Below are 23,547 nucleotides of genomic sequence, written 5' to 3'. Positions count from 1 at the left end.
GTTGCTGTGATGCAGCTATTGCTTGCTGGATCATCAACGTATCGGCCTCCTCATGGTTATTCGCCTCAAATTGGAGACCCCTGTTGCTCGACGTCTGCCCAGATGCCAAAACGACTACCACCTTTGTTGAATCTCGGTTGTATTCTAGAGTTTTCTCTGCCAAATACTCCATCAGATCAGCCTTGGTTTGATCATGGGACAGAAATCGACTCATCGTGATGTGTTCGATACTGGTATCATCCTTGACCTGATATTGGACTGGTGCCTTTCCTTGACGTCGTTTGTCTCTGGTTGTACTCTTGAGGGAATCTTGCTTGTATGTATCAAAGACAAGAATTACATGGTCGAAGCCTCTGGTCAGACTCATCACCCTATCATTGAAACATTCACTGAGGTCCTTCACTGTCACAACCATTGCTGGTTTGTTGGTCATTTTCTGGACAACTACCATTCCATCCACGACTGCGACCTTCGTGCTCGTACTGCCATCAATTGCAGCATCAGCGGGTGCTGGTTCCATGTGTGTGACATCAAGCTCATCTTCTGGTAAAGACGGTTCCTTGTTGGCAAACTTCTCCAAGTTGTGGATTAGCTTCGACTTGTCGGTGCATGACAGTAAGCTACCGTTTGGTGCAAACAGGGCCCTCGGTGTCACTGAATTCAAAGTTTCCAATTGCATCCTTCTGGTCAATGTCCCTGCTGGATCTGGAGAGTACCATCAGTCTACCATACAAATCCTTGGTTTCTTTTAGATCTACTGTCTTGTCCCTGATCTTGATTGCTCGTGTTGTATTGCCAGACATCTACATTCTGTTCTTCTCCTTCTTCACTGGCGCCCATAGGCTGACATCACCATTGATCCGTTTTGCAACAAAATCGTCATAGAGATTCTGTCCCGTTTCATCAATGTTCAGTATCGGTGGTACAAATTCTTCTGGCACATAAGCGTGGGTGACCACATTGAAGAGCTGGTTACCCTCAACTTCAAATGGATTTTCATGACTAAGTATGGCAGCCTTGATTCGGTCAATTGCATTGTGTTCACGCTTGACGACACTTGGAGACAGGCCATGGTGCTCAGTGATCTCACTTTCCTTCAGACCAAACTGTCCCTTAAACTCGCAAGACAGGCGTCGCGATGTGGCGTCACCTATGTTCCCTACAAGATCACACTTGCAATACATCAAACTACAAAAACTTAAAATCAAACGTTTTACTACTGAAGGTGCCGAAACCTTCTGATATTGAACAACAGACACACCAATGTTTCATTGCACAGATGGCCGTTTCCATGGCAACTAACTGTTCCAAAACTTGAAAATCATAATACTTACGTGTAAGTTAGTCATGGTCACTATATTTAACAATTATTTTGGCCATCCGATGGAAAATAGAATTTGAAAAAAGATATATTAAAAAATGGCAATTCCACTCCAAAAATGCTGTTTCCATGGCAACCGACAGTCAAAATGCAACATTTTATTATCTTATAAAATCCATTGTTAGCCATTTAACAGTAATCCATCATCGGTTGGTTATTTTGTATTTCAGATTTTTTAAAATTGGAATTCAAAAAAAGCATTTTTCACCCCAAAACGACCTTTCCAAAAGTTGAAAAAATGTGAAACATCATTTTTTTATTTAAATAGATTTTAAACTTCTCAAAAATCTATAGGTTTGCTACTCTCCAAAAAATTCCAACGAAATTACACAAGGAACCTGACTATGACATGCATTGAGAATCTTCGAGGATAGATGCAATCCTCTGAAGAAGTTCTGACAATATCTAATTTGTCTGGAGTTGGACTCTTGAGGAAATCATTTTGCTGGTTGGTGACTCTAGTACAAGATCACCTGGATCAACCTACGATTGGTAATACGCTAAATCCCCTCTAACAATTGTCCGTGGCACTGCACTGCGATTGCCACTCTTTCATCTAAGTTCTGAAAATTAGGTTTAAAAGACGATTTGCATTACGTGATTGAATAATTATAAGTGGTTTGGACTTTTTTTTTTATCCAACCATTATTCCAATGCTTCACTCTAATGCTCTAACTTTCCACCATTTAGCTATTTCACATAGTTTCTTAATATAAGAACATAGTCAAAAGAAAGAATGACCCAGATGTCCCCAAGCTCAACGACTCTGCCCATGTACTTGACAAGACCGGGCCTAGTCACCAGCCTGGAACCGCTGCCAATGTCCATGCTACCAGAACATCAAACACACCAATGCCACAGATATTAAAGTCTGAAACGAGACAGTGCCTCTATCATGACACACCAGGCCATGATCTACTAGACTGCAAAGCTTTCACGAAAAGACCAATAGAGAGGACATGCTTCTGCAGAAAAATGATCTTTGCTTTCAGTACACCCACAGACACCTTGCGAGACAGTATCACTCCACACAGGTAGAGTGCACAATCTGCTAAAGCATCAAACATACAATGTGTATGCACACTGCACCTTGCAAGTAAACCATACATGACCAGAACGTGAAGAAAAAACACGAAGAGGTAACTGAGGCTGTCATTGTAAAATGCACGAAATTCAACAATTACCCATCTGGACGTTCTGTGGCAAAAATAGTTCCAACAATGGTCTACAGATGAGACAGGCTGACAGACTTCATACTCATGTACACTGTGCTAGATGACCAGTCTAAAACATGTATGGAGGACACCAGGCTATTTGATGCATTGAATATCCAGGGCCCTAAGCTCGACTACGAACTATTAACATGCAGCAGAAGCAGAGAGTTGAGAAAAGATAGATGAGGTTTCGGCTTTGTTGTCGAATACATTCATGGGAAAAGGACGTTTCCACTGCCCATCCTACTGGAAAACGACTGAATCCCTTGCGATAGAGAAGCAATACTTATCTCAGCGGTATGCAATACTTCTCTCAAACCCATCATGAGAAAAATACCGGAGCTCCAAGAAGGGATAGAAATATTGATGCTAATAGGATGAAACTGCCTGGAACCCCTCAAGTCCGCGACACAATAAATGGACCAGTAAACTCACCTTGGGCCCAATGTACTGACCTAGCCAGGGTGGACAGTATCAGGTAAAAGTGTACATGCAGGGCCCCAGAGGTATAGTGCAGTTCCGATTGTGAGCCTCGCTACAATGCACTCTGTGGTACCCACGGACCTGGCTACACGTTCCTCCTCCTCGTGGCGGGGTTGTTTTCATTGACGGGTGTAGACGTGAAAGGGGAATCATGGCACCTTAAAACCAGTGGCTTTGGGCAGATGGGACTTTAGCTTTGGTAGGCAGCTCATCTAGAAGAAGGGAACTTTGAATCCAAACCTGCCACTGTCTTTGTGGTTCAGGTTTTGAGACCAAAGGTGAAGGATTTAACAGGGTAAAGGCATCACTACTTCTTGAAGGAGGTGGCCTTTACATTTGTTAAAGGCCCGATCACACCTTGACGTTTTAGCCAGCGATGGCAACGTATTAAAATGTATGTAAAACGCTGGCTTACGTTGAACTTTTGATGTTTTTTTTTAAAGATTCGGACGTATTCATAGCGACTTGGTCTTATGTATAACGCATTGGTAACGGACACAGAACGTTTCGTTGTGTTATAGATAACTTATACCAACGAATGCCGAACCTGTTGTCGGCCTACACAACCGATGCCCAACGATAGTCTAACTTAGGCATAGCGCGTTGCACGCATCGCCGACGATGTCGTGACGTAGCCTATTAAAAGTCTGACGCACAACGATTCGAATCATAACTGCCGTAGAAATGGAAGTGACAACATCGCGGTCACACCTTGGCGATCTTGCCAGCGTATGCCGACCTAAGAAAAATGTGTCTAAAACGTTGGGGGCAATTCAAATACGGTATGAGTAAGTTTGGTATATGTGAGTAGAACGCTAAAGTACGCTATCATACGTCGTAGTAAGTAGAGTACGTCAAGAAATTTTAAACATGTTCAAAATTTTACGACGTACTCGGTGTATGACACACGTTCCGCATGCGATGAGGATAAGTTGTACACACGATATGTGGACGCTTACACGTCCACAAAGGCTACTCATAAGCTACTCATAAGTCGAAACACGTCGCGGTAATGTCTTTTTTTACGCGAAACTTATTTCTAACTTATGTTTGACGTGCTTTGAACCAATTCTTTACGTAGTCCCAACACACATCGACGTATGTAGACGTATTCCAATGACGTCTTCCGGTCGACAAAAAAAAAAAAATAAACGTGTTTCTAGCTTACAACTGCCATATCAAGACGTGTTCCCAGCGGTTTTGGGAATGGGTATATAAAAATGCTGCTCATAAAAGGGGAACCCAACAGTGTTTTCGAGTCCTTTTTGAGTCGATGTCCATGTCAGCAGTAACAGTATCAGTATCAGTATTAGTATTAGTAATAGTTTGTTCATGTTGGCAGTAGTAGGTGAGTGTGAGGGGGAGGGTGTGGGTTATGATGGATCGTCCTTGCGTCCGCGTGTCCACGGGTAGGAGACATCTTTTCACCATTGTTCGAAGTTCTTCGCGGCTAATTTTTTATGGGGCTTTTTCAACAATGAGCTATAGCTTATTTTTACGATTTAGGTCTATTCATAACAGGTTGGACAAATGCACAATGAACTAATAATGTGCATAGAGCGCTTTGATTACTTATAGATACGATATACCAACGAATAATTATCGTGAAGCCGGCGTTCACAAACTATGCCCAACGATAGCCTAACTTATCCATATCGTGCAGCAGTTTATCTTTGCCGGTGACGTAGGGTTTGCTATTCATCGGCTGCCACTCAACGATTTAAATGGGTGCATCTCCACTATTGAAAGTAGACGCTTGCGCTCAACAATTGGATTTGTTTTACACTCAACGACTTTTAAACGGTACCACTCAGCTATTTTCATTGTTTACAATGAACGATTTAAATTGCTGTCACTCGCCTTTATTTTTTGACGCTGGCGCTCGGAAATTTTAATCGTTTCTATTGAACATACTAAATCGCTCAAACCCCACTATTGAAAGTAGACGCTTGCGCTCAACAATTCGAGTTTTTTTACACTCAACGACTTTTAAACGGTACAACTCAGCTATTTTCATTGTTTACAATGAACGATTTAAATTGCTGTCACTCGCCTTTGTTTTTTGACGCTGGGGTTTGGAAATTTGAAGCGTTTCTTCTGAACGTGTTAAAACGCTCAAACTCGACTATTTTAAATAGACGCTGCCGATGGACAATTGGAATCATAGCCAAGCTCGACATCGAAGTGTGAACATCCTCGTCATGCCGAAGAAAAGTTTGAAGAATGCTGCAAATAAGTGTCCTGGCCGTGGCCGTGGACGCTGACGCAAGGACGATCCATTATACCGACGTCTTTCTGCCTATGAGTAACTTAAAAGTAACGTCTGTCGATGTGTGGCAACGATCGCGTAACGTGCCAACAACACGTTAATCATAGGTTAGAAATAAGTTTCGGGTACGCTAAACATTACCTCGGCGTGTCTCAACTTATGATTAACTTACAAGTAGCATGTGTTGACGTCTGTCAACGATCGCAGACCGTGCATACAACTTGTGGCCAGCGTCGCGGAACGTGTGAGTCATACGCCGGCATACGTCGTGAAATTTCAAGCATGAAAAAATTTGAGGACAACCGAAAAGTACGTTTAAAGCCAGCGTACAACGACGTATGGCAGTGTTTTTCAGCGTGCTCTCAATGTTATCAAAACTTACCCATAACGTATTCAACGTGTGCCAGCGTTTTAGAAAAAAAATTCAAAAATCGGCATACGTTGGCTAAAACGTCAAGGTGTGACTGGGCCTTAACCCATGGGCCACTCTTGGGCAAGGTGTACTACCCCATTTTACTCTCCCGATTGGGGTTACTTGAAGCCATGTGAGCAAGTGGTGGATGGCCATGCAGGCAGCTGGCAAATATTGCCAGTCATGGCTGCATGGTTTTGATGCTAGGCAGAGAATTCTCTCATGCAGAACAATGGCTGGGATCATCCATCTCGTATAGAGGTTGCCAGAAAAATGCAATGGCAAACCACTTCTGTGCATGCCAAGAAAACAATCATGATCAGAAATCCAAGAAATAAAAAACGAATGGCTACTGGGGAAGAGCAAAGTGTTTTGATGAGTAGGACTGACCATTATGATGGGACTGCATCAACCCCGCAGGGAAATCTAGTTGCCGAGGTCGCCAGAACTAAAAGTCGAACTGAGCTTCTCAAACGTTCATGAAATTGGGGAATGTTAAATGTAATAAAGAGAGAGATGGAGAGGACAAGAACTGAAATTTGGGGGATAGGTGAACTTCGATGGACTGGTTTGTGGCAGTTTCAATTTCACGATTACAAAGTGTTCTTTTCTGGTCACAAAATCTATAAAAGAAATGGAGTGGCAGTGATTTGCAATAATAAGACTGCAGTATCTGTATTGTGATACAGCCCAGTCAATTATAGTTTAATATCATAAGCATAGATTGGAGAAGCAGGAGCACCAGGGATTGTATGAAAGCATGGATTTGGTATCCAAAATAAACCAGGGGAGCGAATGATGGAGTTCTTTGTGGAGAATGAGCTCTTAATTGCAAAGTCGTGGTTCAAACAACCCAAGGGCATACTGTACATATGGACTTCACCTGATGGGCAATGTAAAAATCAGATTGACTACTTTCTCATCAACAGAAGATTGAGAAGTGCTGTGCAATCTGCCAATACTCAGCCAGGCATAGACTGTGGGACAAATCATGAACTCCTTGTGGCAAAACTATGAGTCAAATTGAGAATGGTTAAAAAAATAATCAAAAACTCTGACCAGCTATGACCTTGAAAACATGTCTAAGCAATGGGAAACTACAACGGCACTCGACAGAGTGCATACCTCTGCCAGGATGAACAGTTTGTTTTGCATCCCACAGAGAGGCCGGATCTGCATCTGAATCGAAACCAAAATCTAAATCTGCTTGTTCTTGTCATCTATCCAACTCATCCATCAAGTTTTGTCATAATCTGTCCACAACATTTTGAGCTATTATGCTGCACTGTATATCGTTTTTGTCCCCAGCTCTCAATGGTGAAGAATCACTTAGATAATTTTTTTTAATTCTCGATTCCGGATCTGGATCTTCACCAAAATCGAATCAATTTGTCCTTGTCACACACCCAACATATCCACCAAATTTTGTCCGAATCCCTCCACAACTTTATGAGATATCTTGCTCACAGCCAAACAGACAGACAGACAGACATAGGTGAAAACATAACCTGCGTTCACCTTCGGTGGTGGAGGTAATAATGGTAAATCGCCATTTTGCAGAGCTGACCTTGTTGACAGAATGCCAAGCAAATTGTGGCAAAAGGCTTAAGACATTGTAAAAGAAGAGGCTAAAAATCAACAACACAATAGCAGGCAGAAAGAAGATTATATATGGCTGTCAGACGAGGCAATAAATATTGCAGACAGAAGAAGAGAGATGAAAACCAAAGGTACATCAAGAGAAGACATTAAGCGGATAAATGCCGACTTCCAACGACAATCTAGGAAAGACCAAGATAAATATTTCAGAGGCATGTATAGAGATAGAAAGTGACAACAGAGTGGGAAAAACAAGATATCTTTTTTTTTTAATGTCAGAGATCACAGGAAAATTTAGGTCAAGGGTTGGGATACAAGAGTAGAACAGGAAAATATCTGACACAACAAACACAGGTGAAAGAACTGGAAAGGCACTCGGTAGAGCACATAACTTCACCAGGCTGAACAGTTTACATTTTGTATATCATTGATAGCCCAGATCTGGATCCGGACCTGCACCAAAATCGAATTGGCTTGTTCTTGTCACCTAATCAACTCATCCACCCAGTTTTGTCATAATCTGTCCACAACGTTTTGAAACATTTGGCTGTATATTGTTTTTGGCCCCATGTCTCAATGAATGGTGAAGAAGCACTTAATTTTTTTTGTTTAATTCTTGGATCCGGATTTGGATTTTCATCAAAATCGAATCATTTTGTCCTTGTCACACACCCAACCTGTCCATCCACCAAGTTTTGTCTGAATCCGTCCATAACTTTTTGAGATATCCTGTTCACAGACAAACAAACAAACAGATAGACAGGGGTGAAAACAACCTCCACCCACCTTCGGTGTTGGAGGTAATAAAATTATTGTTCATATTTGCAATCATTTAATCAAAAGTCATCTCAGACATCATTTTAATGAGTCAAGAAGTAATAAAACCTAATTGTTTGTGATTACTACCTTTAACACATTGCATCTTACGTTATTCCAGCTGCCTTAAGATCCGTCTTCAGCCATGTCAAATTGCATTTATGGCTAAATGGTGGGTGTGTTTCACATGGTGCAAGGCAAAGTTTAAGATATTGATGACATCTTGTGTCATAATTCTCAATTTTTTATATTTGACTTTTTATTTTGCATTAATTTATGGAAATAGAGTTATACGATCATTACTGATGACCAAAAATTTTAATGAGATGGATGGACTTTCGTGATTGACATTCTAAAATTAAAAATTTCATCATACTTGGGGTATTGGAAACTTTGATCGAAACTCTCAAGTTGGGTTACAGTGATGACTCTAAAATATGTAACTTTTTTGTATATCATTGTTTGGTCATATCTCCAAAAATTTTGATCTCATGCGACATTACAGATAATTTAATGTGATTTCAGGTGTGGTGCGAGAAGAGAGCTTGCCGACAAGTGGTTCGTCCTCCAGTCTTCCCATGCCCAGTTTGTGGTATCACATTTCCTGTTGAAACGTCACTTCATCTCCATTCCGCCGAACATACTTCATCCACAACGCTTGCCAATAGCAACTCATTTACTTATCGATCATCGAAAGCTGCATTTATGTTGTGTCTTAACCTCAGATCTGTGACTGAGGCTTGTGCTGAAAAAAAGGTTTTGCCAAGTCATTCGTCTCAAAATCTGCTTTCTCACCTTTCATCCCCTACATCCTTACATCCTCCTTTCCAACCAGCAGTTCAGCTCTTATGTGCATCTTCTAAAATTCCTGCTGCTTTCGTTTTACCAACTGTGAATGGTGGTTCAGAGCTTGCTGATATCCAAGAGATATTAGCTGTTGCTGGAGCCTCACCTTTGTCACCTTCTTCTTCACTTCCACCCCCTTTAAGCAAAGCCCCACCTCTGGCAGGCCCACTGCCTTCCCCTGGCATCCAGAAAATAATGCCCTCTTTAAAACCAAGACCTGAACTTCCACCTCTGCTTCCTTTTCCGAGCACCCTTCCACTTGTTGGCTCATTTACATCCTATGCTCAACAGCCGCTCTGCTTACCCCACCCAGATAATGGGAAACAACCACCTAATAACCAGGAAGGCCATGTGACTATTCAAGCCAAAGGCAGGTGCTCTATCCGTTGCAATGGTGCCTTTGGGTGCCGTCTGTGCGGACGTCGTTTCATGGCAAGAGCTGGCAGTGCCAGACATCTAAGGAGCAAACACGGGTTAGTTGGGCAACGAGAGGTTCGACGACACACAGCTGTATTCAGTTTGGAAGCCAAGCCTAATTTATGGAGAGAGAGGGAAACCAAGCAAGATGTTTTGTCTGATAAAAATGGTTTGCTTTGTATTTCAACAACTTCTGTTTCAAGTCTGTGCACTGATGCTATGAAAAATGAAACAACAATGACATCGTTCCCTCAAACTTTACATTATGGTGGGGCAGTGCCAGGATCACCGAAAGGGCTCAGTGATTCCAGGCTTGCATGTAGAGCCTCCAGTAGCCCGCTGGTTACAGGTGGTGCCATCACAGAGTCGCCAAGTCCGTTGGCAGCCTCTGAGAGCATACATTGTCCTAGTGTGGAGAGTTGTATTGCATTGTCCCAACCTTCAACCCCGCTTTTATTTTCTTTAGCCTTAAAAGGTTCACATCGTCCACTGCAGCCCAAACCAACAAATAGTAAGGAAAAGACTGCACAATGCAATGTGCCTCATGATCAAACAGGAGCTGCTATACCTGCCCTTTCCTTCCACCTGTTATCCCAAAATTCCTCACGATTTAAGTCTACGTCACACCAATCCTTACAAGACGTATCACCTCAAAAAGTGTCCGTCTTTCCTCCAATTCCTGCACCACACCCTCGTCATACATCCTCCACACTTCTTCGCTCTATCCTACTCTCTGATGAAATTAAACCACCAATTCCAGCAATTGACCCTTTAGGTTTAGTTCACAAAGGGGCAATATTGCCAAACCCACCTTCAGCCTGTGACTCCATAATTCCTGGAAGTGTACATATATTTGGGAATCCGAGTCTTGAGTTTGCGAGTGTTGAACAAATCCTTGACACAACCAGCCCAAACCGCCTGCGCCTTTTGCTGGAGCCCCATACAGATGTGACCACAATATGCCAAGGGGAGAGAGCAAGAGAAAGAAAGGCACGGCGAGAGTGGCGGAATGGCTACTCCAGCTCAACTCAACGGCTGTCTTGCCCACACTGCAAACGCCATTTTCCTTGGATCAGCTCGCTCCAAAGGCACATGCTGACACATACAGGTTCGCCTTAGAATCAAGTTTGAGTTTGCAGAATACACTAGATTTTTTTTATCATAATCATTTGCGCACAAATTATGATAAAGATTGCATGCACACAAGGAGCAAACACTGATTGGCCTGGCAGTTATAGGTCCAGAAATGTTATCATAGTTAACCTTTGTAGCCAAAGATGACCGTTCACATGTCACATGTGAACAACCTAGAAACATTAATTTGTTTAAAATCTAGGAGCTGCTTCAACTCATACAGCAACTACACTTTGAGATACAAAGCAGTGCAACTTTGCATCCATTGATCTCCAACAAGAACAAACCTCTTGCTACCTATGGTAGTTAAACATGAATTTGTAATTTGTTCAAGGTGCCAGTGATAACTCACCTTGGTTTTTGAGAGACACCATATGATCTTTAACCCCCACCAGCAACCAATGCTGCCAGATGGGTCCTCCGGCTTAACATCCATTTGATGGACGGCAGACACATTGATGCATTGCCATGCATGTGAAACACCAGGATGGCAGCTGATAGTCCAGTCGAGATTGAAACCCAGGTTGAACAGATTAAAGATGAGTGCAGATATCCTGCCAGCCCACACAGCGTGAAATGTTATCGTAACACATTGAACAAGTAGATCTTGGTAAAACATATTTACAGAAAAACGTTTCTCATTATCAAACATGCGGCACCTACTTTATTTTGGTAAACTTCATTTGGAAAAGGGAGTACAGTAGTTACTGCACAGTGTTGCACACTAACGGTATAGTAATCGGTAAATCTAATGAGTGACAAAAAAAAAGTCAGTGACGAACCAACAAAACAGACTTGTTTTCTCGGGAGTCCATTTTTCAACTCTTGAAACCTTTTTTTTCACTGAACTGTCAGTCATCCTTCTATTTGTCTTCTCATCCTCAGCCATAATCCTAATTTTTATTAATAGATTTTAACCTCACCAATCACCACCCACGTACTTTGACAAACACGGCTCTCAAAAGTAACAACAGCAGCTTTTCTAGTGACAGCCGGTCAAGATGAGGTATACCCACATTTAGTTGAGCAATACAATCCTCGTGTTTGTGAAATAGATCATGGGTGGAAGATGTTAGGTAATACATTATTTTGTACTCTGGCATGGGTAGAAAAGTGCACCAAGTATGTTTCAAAAATTCCAAATTGTCAAGACTTGTATTTGAAAAAAAAAATGTTGGCATTTCTTGGACTATTTTGATGATCAAATATCCTCCAAATAAGTTCCTCCACGATGGAACTCTCTGTCTTTTGAAATCTGCACAACCTCATCAATTACCGATCATAAATCTTTCTCAAGATCTCATCTTTTTTTTTCAATTGCTTTTATTTATTTATTATTACCTTTTCTTTCTTTGTAAAATTCTTTGTGATGCTTCCTTCTAATTAGAAAACAAAATCAAAGAAATTGATTGATCGATGTCAACATCTTGTTTGTGTTGTTTTTTTTTTATGCCCCTTGTATACAGTATGTGTGTACTGTATACGTATGTTTTGCAATTTAAAAAAAAATACGCTGAAATTGGTGAAAATCATGATTATGTTATCCAGAGCAGTGCAATAAGAGTTAAAACTACTATTAGCGGTTTTCTGTTATGTTTTGTACAAGAAGCCATGTCGGAGAGAATTTTTGTTTTTGGTGTTCCCCAGGTTACCACCGAAGCACACTGTATATATTAAGCATCTTTAGCTATATCTGTGGACAAGCAGGATAGCCGTGAGTGATGCACACTCACTTCTAAGCTGTCTAGCCTGGGTTGGAATCCCGACCCAGCTATAAACTGTCATCCTGGTGTGTCTCAAGCAAGGCAATTTATCAATGTCTGTGCTGTCCCTCGGATAGACATTTAACTGGGCATCCCATCTAATAGCATTAGTTGGTGGACATTAAACATCCGACATTGTCCTACGCAAAGAGTAGGTGAGCTACAACCGGCACCATGAACAAATTACAAATTCCTACTCCAACCAACAGGGGGGGATTGCATCAGCAGCACAACCCCACCCCCAGCAATGATGCAACCCAGCAATCATGTGCTGCATATGAAACTAAACCGGCACTCGGTAGAACGCACACTTTCGCCAGGCTGAACAGTTTACATTTTGTATGCGACTGAAAGGCCAGATCTGTATCCGGACCTGAACCAAAATCGAATCGGCTTGTTCTTGTCACCTAACCAACTCGTCCACCTCGTTTTGTCATAACTCATCCACAACTTTTTGAAATATCATGCAATATATCGTTTTTGGCCACATCTCTCAATGGTGATAAATCACTTGAAAAGTTAAATTCTCGTATCCGGATTCTGATCTTCACCAAAATCAAATCAATTTGTCCTTGTCACACACCCAACCTATCCCCCAAATTTCATCTGAATCCGTCCACAACTTTGAGATATCTTGCTTACAGACAGACAGACATAGGTGAAAACATAACCTCCTTCCACCTTTGGTGGTGGAGGTAATGATGATGAGCTATTTCTGTTTTGTGCCACTTGCAATTTGCTTTTATGAGTAGTATCACATAGCTTTAAATACACAATATTGTGTGCAACATATTATTTCATGTATGCACTGGCAACGCAAGCAGGAAAGGTGTTGGCTTGGTGTGCAATAACCTACATGCAAGGCGTTTATCCTAAGATAACTGAATGGTAATTGGCCAAATGAGATCATTTAGTCAAGTATCTACGGAGGTTATCCGTGCACCCCCCCCCCCCAGGACTCTACCAAATCAACTTTTTGTTGGTTCCTCTTATGGTCCGATTACACATTTGAGATGTTAACAAAAAAAATTCCCAGAAATCTGGCGATATTCAAGATGGCGTCCAAAATGGGTAAAATCATAGAATATGGTATATACCATCTCAAAAATGTGGCAAATTGGAAAAATAATCATTGGGATTTGGTTCCTGATCATTGGCCTTTGTTGCCATTTTTAACAATCCAAGATGGCCACCAAAATGGCCGCCAAAATATGCAAAATCATAGAAAATTATATACAACAGCCAAAAACTATGACAAAATTGTAAATTAATCATTCAAATAATGTGTTTCGCATCAATAGTAACTAATACCAAGTGATTGATTTTTGTTGCAATGCTTAAATTCCAAGATGGCATCCAAAATGGCCACCACAAAAGGCAAAATCATATAAAATTGTATATAACAGCCTGAAACTAAGAATAATAGGCTATACAGTAAATTAATATTTGAATTCATTGTAATATATGTTCCTGATTATTAGAAACTCATAGGCCTATGTGGTGATTTATGTTTTGTTGCCATCCATAAAATCCAAGATGGAGTTCAAAATGCTTTTTAAAATGGTAAAAATCGTAGTAAATATCAAATATCAACTTCAAATAATCATTAATGTAATAATAATAGAGGGACAGAGCCATGGAATATTCGTCTTGTAATTCTTATCAAGGATGTTTATTATTGTTATCGTACTTGGAATTGAAGATGGCGGACAATTTAAAAGCCAGAAAACACACACCCCCACACACACACCCCTATACACACTCCGATACACTTTTTTACATACACTCAAGTATTATGTGTACTAATCTTTTTATGTGTAGTTTTTTTTCTCTTTCCAGGTTAGATTAGTTAGCTTAGCAAGACTGTTGCAAGTCAAGATCAAGATCACAAGTCAAGATGTCAGACAAGCAAGAAATAGTTTAATGTAATTGTTAAAAGAAAGTTGTTGAAATGGAATGAAAACGCAAACGGGAACATTGTGTCATTCATATGTCTGGAATAAAGCATGGATCGTTCACATATTTTTCAGACTTGACGAATCCAAATGACAGATTGGCACTTCTAAAAATATACGGGATCGTCACTTAGCTGAACCACCAGGTTCTTCATTTCGAATTACAGATATCTGTCAGGGCATTCCTGATGAGATCCAGGAGAACGAGGGCTATCACCGAGGATGTCACCAAAGATTTACCCTGAACCTACATAGGTTAACAGATAGTAAACCATCTAACAATCCTGAAGCTCCTGGACCATCTACCAGCCAAGAAAGAAGGGTAAAGCGGACGAAAGCATCAGAAAAGTTCATTTTTGAACCTGATTGACAATCATGAGTGGCTCTTAAGGTGAATCCGAGGATTTGATTTGTTTGCAGCAGAGGCCCAATACCACCCAAAATGCAGAAAGCAGAATACAGCCAATTATCAGAAACTAGTAACTAATGATCAGGAACCAAATCCCAATGAGTATTTTTCCAATTTGTCACATTTTTGAGATGTTATATACCGTATTCTATGATTTTACGCATTTTGGCGGCCATTTTGGACGCCATCTTGAATATCGTCAGAGTGCCGGGAAATTTTTGTTGTTAACATCTCAAGTGTGTAATAGGACCATAAAAGGAAGCTGAAAAAGTTGGTTTGGTAGAGTCCTGGGGTGGGGTGGTGGGGGGTTCACAGATACCCTCCGTGGATACTCCCCTAATTAGGCATCACCCAATTTTCCTGCCCGATCTCACAGCTCTCGCTACCTCTCAGATTATTCCAGCTAACAGCAGATACAGAATAGGCTTCCTCACACTGATAGTTAAGCAATATATTATAATCGCAATGAAAATCGCACATGAGATACTAGCAACACAGACTCAAGGCACATATTTATCGAGCTTCAAGGCAAGAGCACACAGAACACACACTTAACAGGAATTATGGCATAATACCTCTCCAGTATGGCCAAGGATTTGTATGAATGAAGGAATGGCTGGAATAGTGGGGGGAAAAGCAAATATATTTTGTGAGCTGGGACCAACGAACGCTAAGGAGTGATAAAACAACCATGTAACTGTAGCACTGATTGTGGTGGAACTTTCGTGAATCTACTGCCCAAACCCTCTTGTAACCATCCTGAAATGTCGCACCCGCCAATGGTTTCTTCTTATTCAAACCACGGCCAAGGGGGAATCTCGTGCCTCCTGGCACAACTGGTATCTGCACACTGGAATAGGTCCACATCTACTCCAAAGTGATGGAACTAAGCGCTGGGGTTGGCATGGGCCAAATTAAATGGGGGGATGAGTCATAAAGGGGAGGTGGGGTGAAGGGAATACCAGGTCAAAGAACCATGTGCCATTCGAAACAGAGCCTCACCAGGGTATATAGATTACATTGGATTTGAGAACCAGTGCTGACTGACTCACACATAGCACCATTACAAGAGCTTTCCATGCTCCTTTGGGAGCATGCAAGCTTAATAAGTTACCCCATAAATTCCCACATTCATATGTACTAGCAGGGACCCATGGAAATTCCACATTATGTAAAATATGACTTCGACTCTTCAACTATAACCCCCCCTCCCCCCAAGGGCTTAACCTCTGCCTCACAACCCCAAGTCCTGACCCTCCCCCTCCCAACCCTCAGGCATCGACCCCATGCCCACTCCAAGCCTTCAAACACCCTCCCCCAGCCATCATGGTTGCTTGTCCAACTCCCAATCACGGTTGCTTGTCCATGAAATATGCAGAAAATATCTGTGACCATAAGCTGGTCATTGCTCGTCACGGTCGCTTGTCCAACTCACAATTCCATGAGATATGCCTAAAAAATAGTGACCATGAGCAGGTCATGGCCCATCGTTGTCACCTGTCCAACTTCCAATTCCGCGAGATAGGCAAAAAATATATATGGCAATAAGCAACCCAAAGCCAATTATCTTCTTCCTGATGCATGTGTACACACCATTAAAAGTAAATAATGACCTCAGACAAAGACCTTTCTTGACATCGGTTTAAGCTCTTTTTGAGAGAATGCCAATTCCCATCCCCACTTCAATCCTTCAAACCGCCTCCCAAACCACACAGTCTCTTGTCCATCCATCCATTGGGACCATACCCTGTGCAGAGCGTTGATGCTGCCAAAGCAGTCTCTTGGGCTATTGGACACAATCCTGGATGGGTCACCACTCTGACACAGGATACTCGAATGGCTCAATCATCCCAGCAAGCTGGTACTCATTTTGCCGATCTTGGAAGGATGACAGGCTGAGTCAACCCCACCTGGTATTAGCTCAACATCCAAGCGGGATTTGAACTCAGGACCTTTGGATCCAAAGCCCACCACCCTAACTATTAAGCCAACAACTGGCATACAGTCTCCTGTCCAACTCACAATCCTTCGAGATATGCTGAAAAGTTATGTAAACTCGAGTAGGTCATGACCCATCACGGCCGCCTGTCCAACTCGCAATCCCACGAGATATGTGTTAAAGAAATGTCAATAAATGACCCGAAACCAATTATCTTCTTCCTGAAGCACATATACACAAATGTAAAAGTAAACAATGACCTCAGACAAATTTCTAACGACACAGGTTTAAACTCTACTTGAGGGAATGTCGCAGTTATTTGAGCGGTGCTTAAGTTAACAGACCGCTGTCTTGATTGTTGAGGCCAATCTTCACAAGGCCTGTGATGCCTATCGGCTCAAAATCCTTTTAACTGTCACTTTGGTAGTTTTACATTGAGGGGAAAACTTATAGGGAGTGCTGGCGATTGTGAATATGACAGCTCCGAGACATCTCTGGCTTCACATCACAGTGAGCACCAACATGGCGGCTGTAAGATCTTTTTCATTCGGATGAAATTGTGGGTGGGTTGAGTTAGGTGAACTGTCCAACCAATAGGTAGAATGTAATGTAATGGACAGACAGACACACACATGGACAAGCGAGCATATTATTATTAAGATAGATGAAGCATAAGATAGATAATACAATGTTGAACAGGCGAATGCAGTTCAGTTGTCTCCCTAAAATTTGAATTTCCAAATTTATTTATTTATTTATTTATTTATATTTTTAATTTGTTCATTTTTACCAATAACAAGTTGTTTGTTTGTTTGTTTCTTTGTTTATTTTGTGAGTACATTAGTATGACACCGTTAAATATGTCAATTCATGGAATTATAAATCCACGGATCTAATCGCTATGTCACCTACAGGCCAGAAACCTTACCCGTGCCCCAACTGCCACTCTGTGTTCTCTACCAAGTCAAACTGCGAGCGCCATATCATACGGAAACACAACAACGGAGTGGGATCTCAACAGCTTCACCCCACATCACATCCTGACTCATTTGGTAATTGTTATTGATGTGATCATTCAGTTTTTTCCGTGTATTTGTTGTATTCTTGTACAATTGGTTTTATTTGTGTTTTGAGAAGCTTTTTTGAAAAACAATTTAACATCTCCTTTACCTTTATTAATTCCGCATCATTCCCTCGTTGTGTATATCATCCGGGAGTTAGGTGAGATTTGTTCAACATGGAAGGTGCAGAAGGTTTCGGGTGCCAGTGCTGTAGAATTAGGTTAGGGGACCCCAAAAACCCGATTCTTAAGTTACGCTCGTGGTGTGTGGGGTGGGGGTGCCACCCCAAAACGCACCCCAAATTGTATTTGTTCAACATGAAGGGTGCAAATATCACACCAGTGTCATTTGGTAGAGGAAAGTACACTGAATGAGAAAATTGAACTTAAGAATGGGATTTGTGGTGGAGATGGTACTTAAGAATGAGGTTAATTAACTGCTAATTAGACATTTATTTAACATAAAAGGTGCAAGTCTAAAACCAACATTAAAATTTACCCATAGACAATATATGTTTTATTCATCAACTTAAGAATGTAATTGGTGGTGGAAAGTGTCCTTAAGAAAGGTCAAAGGTCACGGATGAACCATTTTTGACTTAATGACCCTTTTTGCAGGTTTTCAATTCACAAGTTCACAGAAATGTTGTTTATAGAAAGATGCAACAGGGTCGTATACAAAGTCAATAAATCTAGGGCCACCAGTGTCAGTAAAATGTAATTTTATAATGTAAATCACACTCTTTTGACCCCTTTAACCAATTAAAATTTTAATTAACATAAGAAGTGCGAGGATGAAACCTTGCATTTAATGTGGATTAGAATGATACTATGTATGATCACTCACTTAAGAATGATATTTCTGGTAGTAAAGGTACATAAGAAGGGGTTGAAGGTAAGTTTGTACTGAGTGACCCCTAAATAAAAATGCAATCAACATGAAAGATGCAACAGTGAAACCAGTCGCTAAAGTTTGAAATGGGTACATACATTCATGATCACTAACTTAAGAAGGGTTAGTATGGTGGTAAAGGTACTTAAGATGAGGAGATAGACCAGTGAGCATGATTGACATCAATTTCTTTTTTTTTAATGATTTGGCATTCCATAGCTCAAGTCAGTGCTGCCACCTATTTTCAAAGATTCCTGAAATGTACAGGCTATGTGAGGGCCAAGAAGAGTCATGAAGAAAAACTGCTGACCAATTTCAGAGGTTACATCCATTTTAGCATGTTATATGAGAATCTATAGGTGAGTTTAAGTAGACTACATGTAGGCCTTTATCAGAAGTTAGACTGTAGGCCATGCCATCAGGCTGGCTCCTATTGTATAACTCTGATCCAATGTATGCAGCCTAATGGGATGCCTAGTGTACAATAATCTAGTTCAGTGTTTTGTGTATTACTGAAGCAATATATGTGTGGTAGGCATGCAGGTGGCAGCATCGGACAGCCTCTCTGCTCTACCTTACCAGGATTCCATGCGTTCACCGCATCAGACTACACCTCCCCTTTCCACGGGAAGGGAAAAGTTCGCCCCTTTGCACAGCTTGTGAAAGACAATGATGCCCAGAAAGTATTTTCAGAGATGACCAAAGGAACGATAACCGATGAAGACAGAGACACCTTGAACAAATTTACAACCAAGATGTACGGTCTAAAGGGAAAAGATGTCTCATTCAATGACCATCGCTACAACATATTTGAAAAGACATATAGACCAAATGTCAGAGCTGAGAACTGCCTCGCGTAGCTAAAGGGCATTGACGCCAGCCTGATTCCTCCCTGTGAATCTGAGGTTTCCAAACACATAAGCAGATCATCATTCGTGGCAAAGATGTGGGCCAATGCTGACAAATCAGAAATCTGCCAGCATTCATCATCAGCTGATGGGTGGGAGTTGGTGGATGATCAATATGAAATCACTTGGTTCGACGGTCCTCAACTTCCAGATTCTTTGTCCCCAGACGAAGATGATGTCTTGGATCCAGAAAGCTCTGATGACAGCGACTTCAGCATTTCTTCATCTGATGATGAAGACTGCCCATCTTCTGATGAAGATTAGTTGTGCGGTAGCTGAAATGAAACAAACACCAGGTCCTAGCTCTGCCAAATGCATGACGCCATGTTTACCTTCAGTGCTGGTAATACAATGCAAATTGACCTTTAGCCTGGTACAGAGTGACTGAGCTCACAAGCAATGTTAAATAATTTTTTTCAGAATATCACAAGGGATGTTCAATATCATCACCAGTTTGCTACCTGTCATTGATTGATGCCAAATGGTCTATTGATGTTGAGTTGATGTTGAGTTGACGTCAATCATGCCAACTGGTCTATCTCCTCATCTTAAGTACCTTTACCACCATACTAATCTATGTACCCATTTCAAACTTTAGCGACTGGTTTCACTGTTGCATCTTTCATGTTGATTGCATTTTTAACTAGGGGTCACTCAGTGCAAACTTACCTTCAACCCCTTCTTATGTACCTTTACTACCAGAAATATCATTCTTAAGTGAGTGATCATACATAGTATCATTCTAATTCACATTAAATGCAAGGTTTCATCCTCGCACTTCTTATGTTAATTAAAATTTTAATTGGTTAAAAGGGTCAAAAGAGTGCGATTTTCATTATAAAATTACATTTACTGAGACTGCTGGTCCAAGATTTATTGACTTTGTATGTGACCCTGTTGCATCTTTCTATAAACAACATTTCTGTGAACTTCTGAATTGAAAACCTGCAAAAATGGTCATTAAGTCAAAAATGGTTCATCCGTGACCTTTGACTTTTCTTAAGGACACTTTCCACCACCAATTACATTCTTAAGTTGATGAATAAAACTTATATTGTCTATGGGTAAATTTTAATGTTGGTTTTAGACTTGCACCTTTTATGTTAAATAAATGTCTAATTAGCAGTTAATTCACCTCGGTCTTAAGTACCCTCTCCACCACAAATCCCATTCTTAAGTTCAATTTTCTCATTCAGTGTACTTTCCTCTATCAAATGACTCTGGTGTGATATTTGCACCCTTCATGTTGAACAAATACAATTTGGGGTGCGTTTTGGGGTGGCACCCCCACCCCACCCACCACTGGCGTAACTTAAGAATCGGGTTTTTGGGGTCCCCTAACCGAATTATACAGCACTGGCACCCAAAACCTTCTGCACCTTCCATGTTGAACAAATCTCATCTAGCTCCCAGACTAATAACTTATTTGAACTGGCATGCACAGGAACAAGTTTTGTCGTGGCACCGTGGTGCAATATTTTGTGCCTAGCAACAGTTGTAAGGTTATCAAAGATAAATAAATCGAGGGTATTCTGGCTAAGTCTGGTAATTTGATATTTATCATTGAGAAAGGAGTTTTGAACGTCTTGGAGACAACAGATTTCAAAGTAGACGACTCGATGCCTGATTAAGCTGCAAAACCGAGTTCTTACCTGTCCGGCTATGTTCCATGCTCTACAGTGGACCATTAATCAGTCGTGGGTGAGGAAATGCCAGCTACCCACCTTGGGAGTTGTACCTTTTTTGGAGCTTTTTGTTTTTTTGGTATACACTGTCGAAGCTCATATGAGAGGGAACACAGAACGTACAACAAGGGGAGCAGGAAACGAAGGGTGGGGGAGGGAAGGAAAAAACAGTGTGGAGCAGACACATGAGGAGATTTGTGGAAGGGAGAGGAATGGGGCAGGGGTACACAGGGTAAGCAAGATGGACACTACATGGACTTTCGGGTCCTTACACGGCAGGGACTTTCAGGAAGGAAAGCAGGGAATTTGAAGGAGGTGAGTTTGAGATGGATTAGCAGGAGTAGAAAAGATCATGGTTTTGTATGGGGGAAGATAAGAGATGGTGGTGAACAGCTGTTTTGAAGACCTGGAGAGAAGAGTGGGATTGAAGAGAGTGTGGAAGTTTGCTGCAAAGGCAGGAAAAAAGAGGAATGAAAGGGTGAAAGTGAGCAGTGATTCTTGATTTTGGTCGTTTTACCAGAAGGGGGTTACTGGCGGACCTTGAGCACGCTGCAGAAATATCGCAGACAGAGCAGGTTGGGGGGCGAGGCCGGAGAGGAGATGGTAGAAGACAGAAATACCACCGATTTGGATAGGAATTCTGAGTTTTTTCAGGGTGCTAGTGATGATTGTCCACTCTTTGGGGAAAAACACCGTGGAATCTTCAACGTCCACCAGAAATCAATGCTGGCAGATGGATCCCCAGATTAATTTTTCATTCAGTCCGACAACTTATAATCGGGTTGAGAATCAAATCCAGACTCGACAGCAAATAGAATGAGTGCACAACATCTGCACCATCTTGTAGGATGCTGCCAAACATTGCCTCATGGAGTGTCATTGTTTGAAAAGTGATGTGAAAAGTGTGCATTAATACTTGAATGTGTTCATTTTGCAGGCAGAAGTTGTGGTGTTTATTATTAATTATAATAAAAAATAAAACTATATATATTAAATACATTGTCGAGGATTGTGGAAGAGCTACAGCATCAAATGGATCAGGATGTAACAGAACAAAACAAACAGTAGAAAAAGAGGAGGAAACTTACCAACAGCAGTGATCCATCCATTGGGACCATTTGCACGCCGACTAGTTGACTGCTTGGGCGAGTGGGCCAGACACTCAAAGGGACACAAATTCAACAATACACCCACAACAAGGTACAGTTAAACATGGAAAATTGGCGAAAACTGCAACAGGAACACATGGAAGAAAAGATAACAGACTCGACGGATCTGGTCTGGAAAACTTAGCTTTGATGACCTGGAAGGAAGAACTACATGACCCAACGTCCAACGTGCTTTGAGACAAAATTTATTAACCTACTCAAATTAGTTACATATTTGTTTGTGTGGAATGATTCATATATCTTGGTCTTTGTATCTTATATATTATTTCCGAGTTTGTGGTTCCGTGTCGCGCTATCTTCAACTTTGTTCTGCGCTCGAGTAACGTGATATTCGGCTTACATTATCTCAAAGACCATATGAGGTGCATGGTACAAACAAAAGTAAATAAAATGGTTCTGAAACAGTGAAATCGTATTCCACTTACTGCATTAAAGTAAAATTACTCCTGATACTCTGCATCAGTTCCTTTCTCAAACACACCCACCCCAACATGTTGCGCAGAGCGCGGGTTATGCTAGTTAACTATTAAGGGCCATATACAATGTATGCTCAAGTTGATTTACTTTTTTATTTTTATGTATGATTTATCGAGCTGCCTCGTGATTCAACACGGGGATATTTAAAACCCAGAAATAAATGAATAAACGATTTAAATGACCCAGCCTGCCTATTTTGTATCAAACTGAATTTTTTTTAAGTTCCATTTTTGTTAATCCTCTGTTATGTAATGGATGACAAATTGGGTCATGAATGTTAAAGGTATAGGCTCTTGTCTGACAGACCAATACTATTTTGCTCTTATCATTTGTAATTCTTCCCAGATGTTTACACCCAGATGCTTTGTCTTGGCAGGTGGAAAAGACGACTTGTCCACCAGTTCAGATCAAGAATTGTGCCTGGATTGTAGTAGTTCCATTGTCTCAACACACAACTCTGACAATGGTGACTCTGATGCAAGTTGCAGCAGCCTAGATTTTGACTTTGGCTCTAAGCTCATTGGCTTCAAGCTGAGCAATGCGGGTGAGGAGAGCCAAGAGGAGAGCAAAACAAAGGACAAAGCATTGCAGAGAAACCAAAGCCAATCTCAATCATATCCTCGTTCTCATATGTGTACAGCTTGTACATGCCGCTTTGCCTCTCGCTTCAACTTGCAGAGGCATATGGCCACCAGGCACCAGCATGGCAGTGGACATGG

At 41.2% G+C, this 23,547-nt stretch overlaps 1 protein-coding gene and 1 long non-coding RNA gene across 5 annotated transcripts in view; one reads left to right on the top strand and one right to left on the bottom strand.

Moving 5' to 3' along the window:
- LOC147022082 (uncharacterized) overlaps positions 1-11,553 on the bottom strand; it is a 58,992-nt gene extending 47,439 nt beyond the window's left edge. Inside the window, exons 1-2 of the long non-coding RNA XR_015061058.1 lie at positions 11,235-11,553; positions 10,924-11,125 (exon numbers count right to left, since the gene is read on the bottom strand). This is a non-coding gene — a long non-coding RNA (uncharacterized LOC147022082). The remainder of the gene's footprint in view (positions 1-10,923; positions 11,126-11,234) is intronic.
- The window catches only part of LOC147022081 (uncharacterized), a 101,736-nt gene that overhangs the window by 60,827 nt on the left and 17,362 nt on the right, over positions 1-23,547 (top strand). For all 4 annotated transcript variants that reach the window (XM_085892669.1, XM_085892670.1, XM_085892668.1 and 1 more), the window contains 3 exons: positions 8,700-10,545; positions 17,552-17,689; positions 23,205-23,547. The exon at positions 23,205-23,547 is cut by the window's right edge and continues 239 nt beyond it. In XM_085892669.1, the coding sequence (XP_085748795.1) occupies positions 8,700-10,545; positions 17,552-17,689; positions 23,205-23,547 (2,327 nt within the window). The remainder of the gene's footprint in view (positions 1-8,699; positions 10,546-17,551; positions 17,690-23,204) is intronic.

This window comes from Eptatretus burgeri, chromosome 8 (assembly GCF_056783735.1).
Source record: "Eptatretus burgeri isolate ZD-2024b chromosome 8, Ebu_testis_v1, whole genome shotgun sequence".
NCBI classification, from domain to species: domain Eukaryota; kingdom Metazoa; phylum Chordata; class Myxini; order Myxiniformes; family Myxinidae; genus Eptatretus; species Eptatretus burgeri.
The sequence above is the reverse complement of the archived record's forward strand: the minus strand, read 5'-3'. Positions and strand labels throughout refer to the sequence as shown.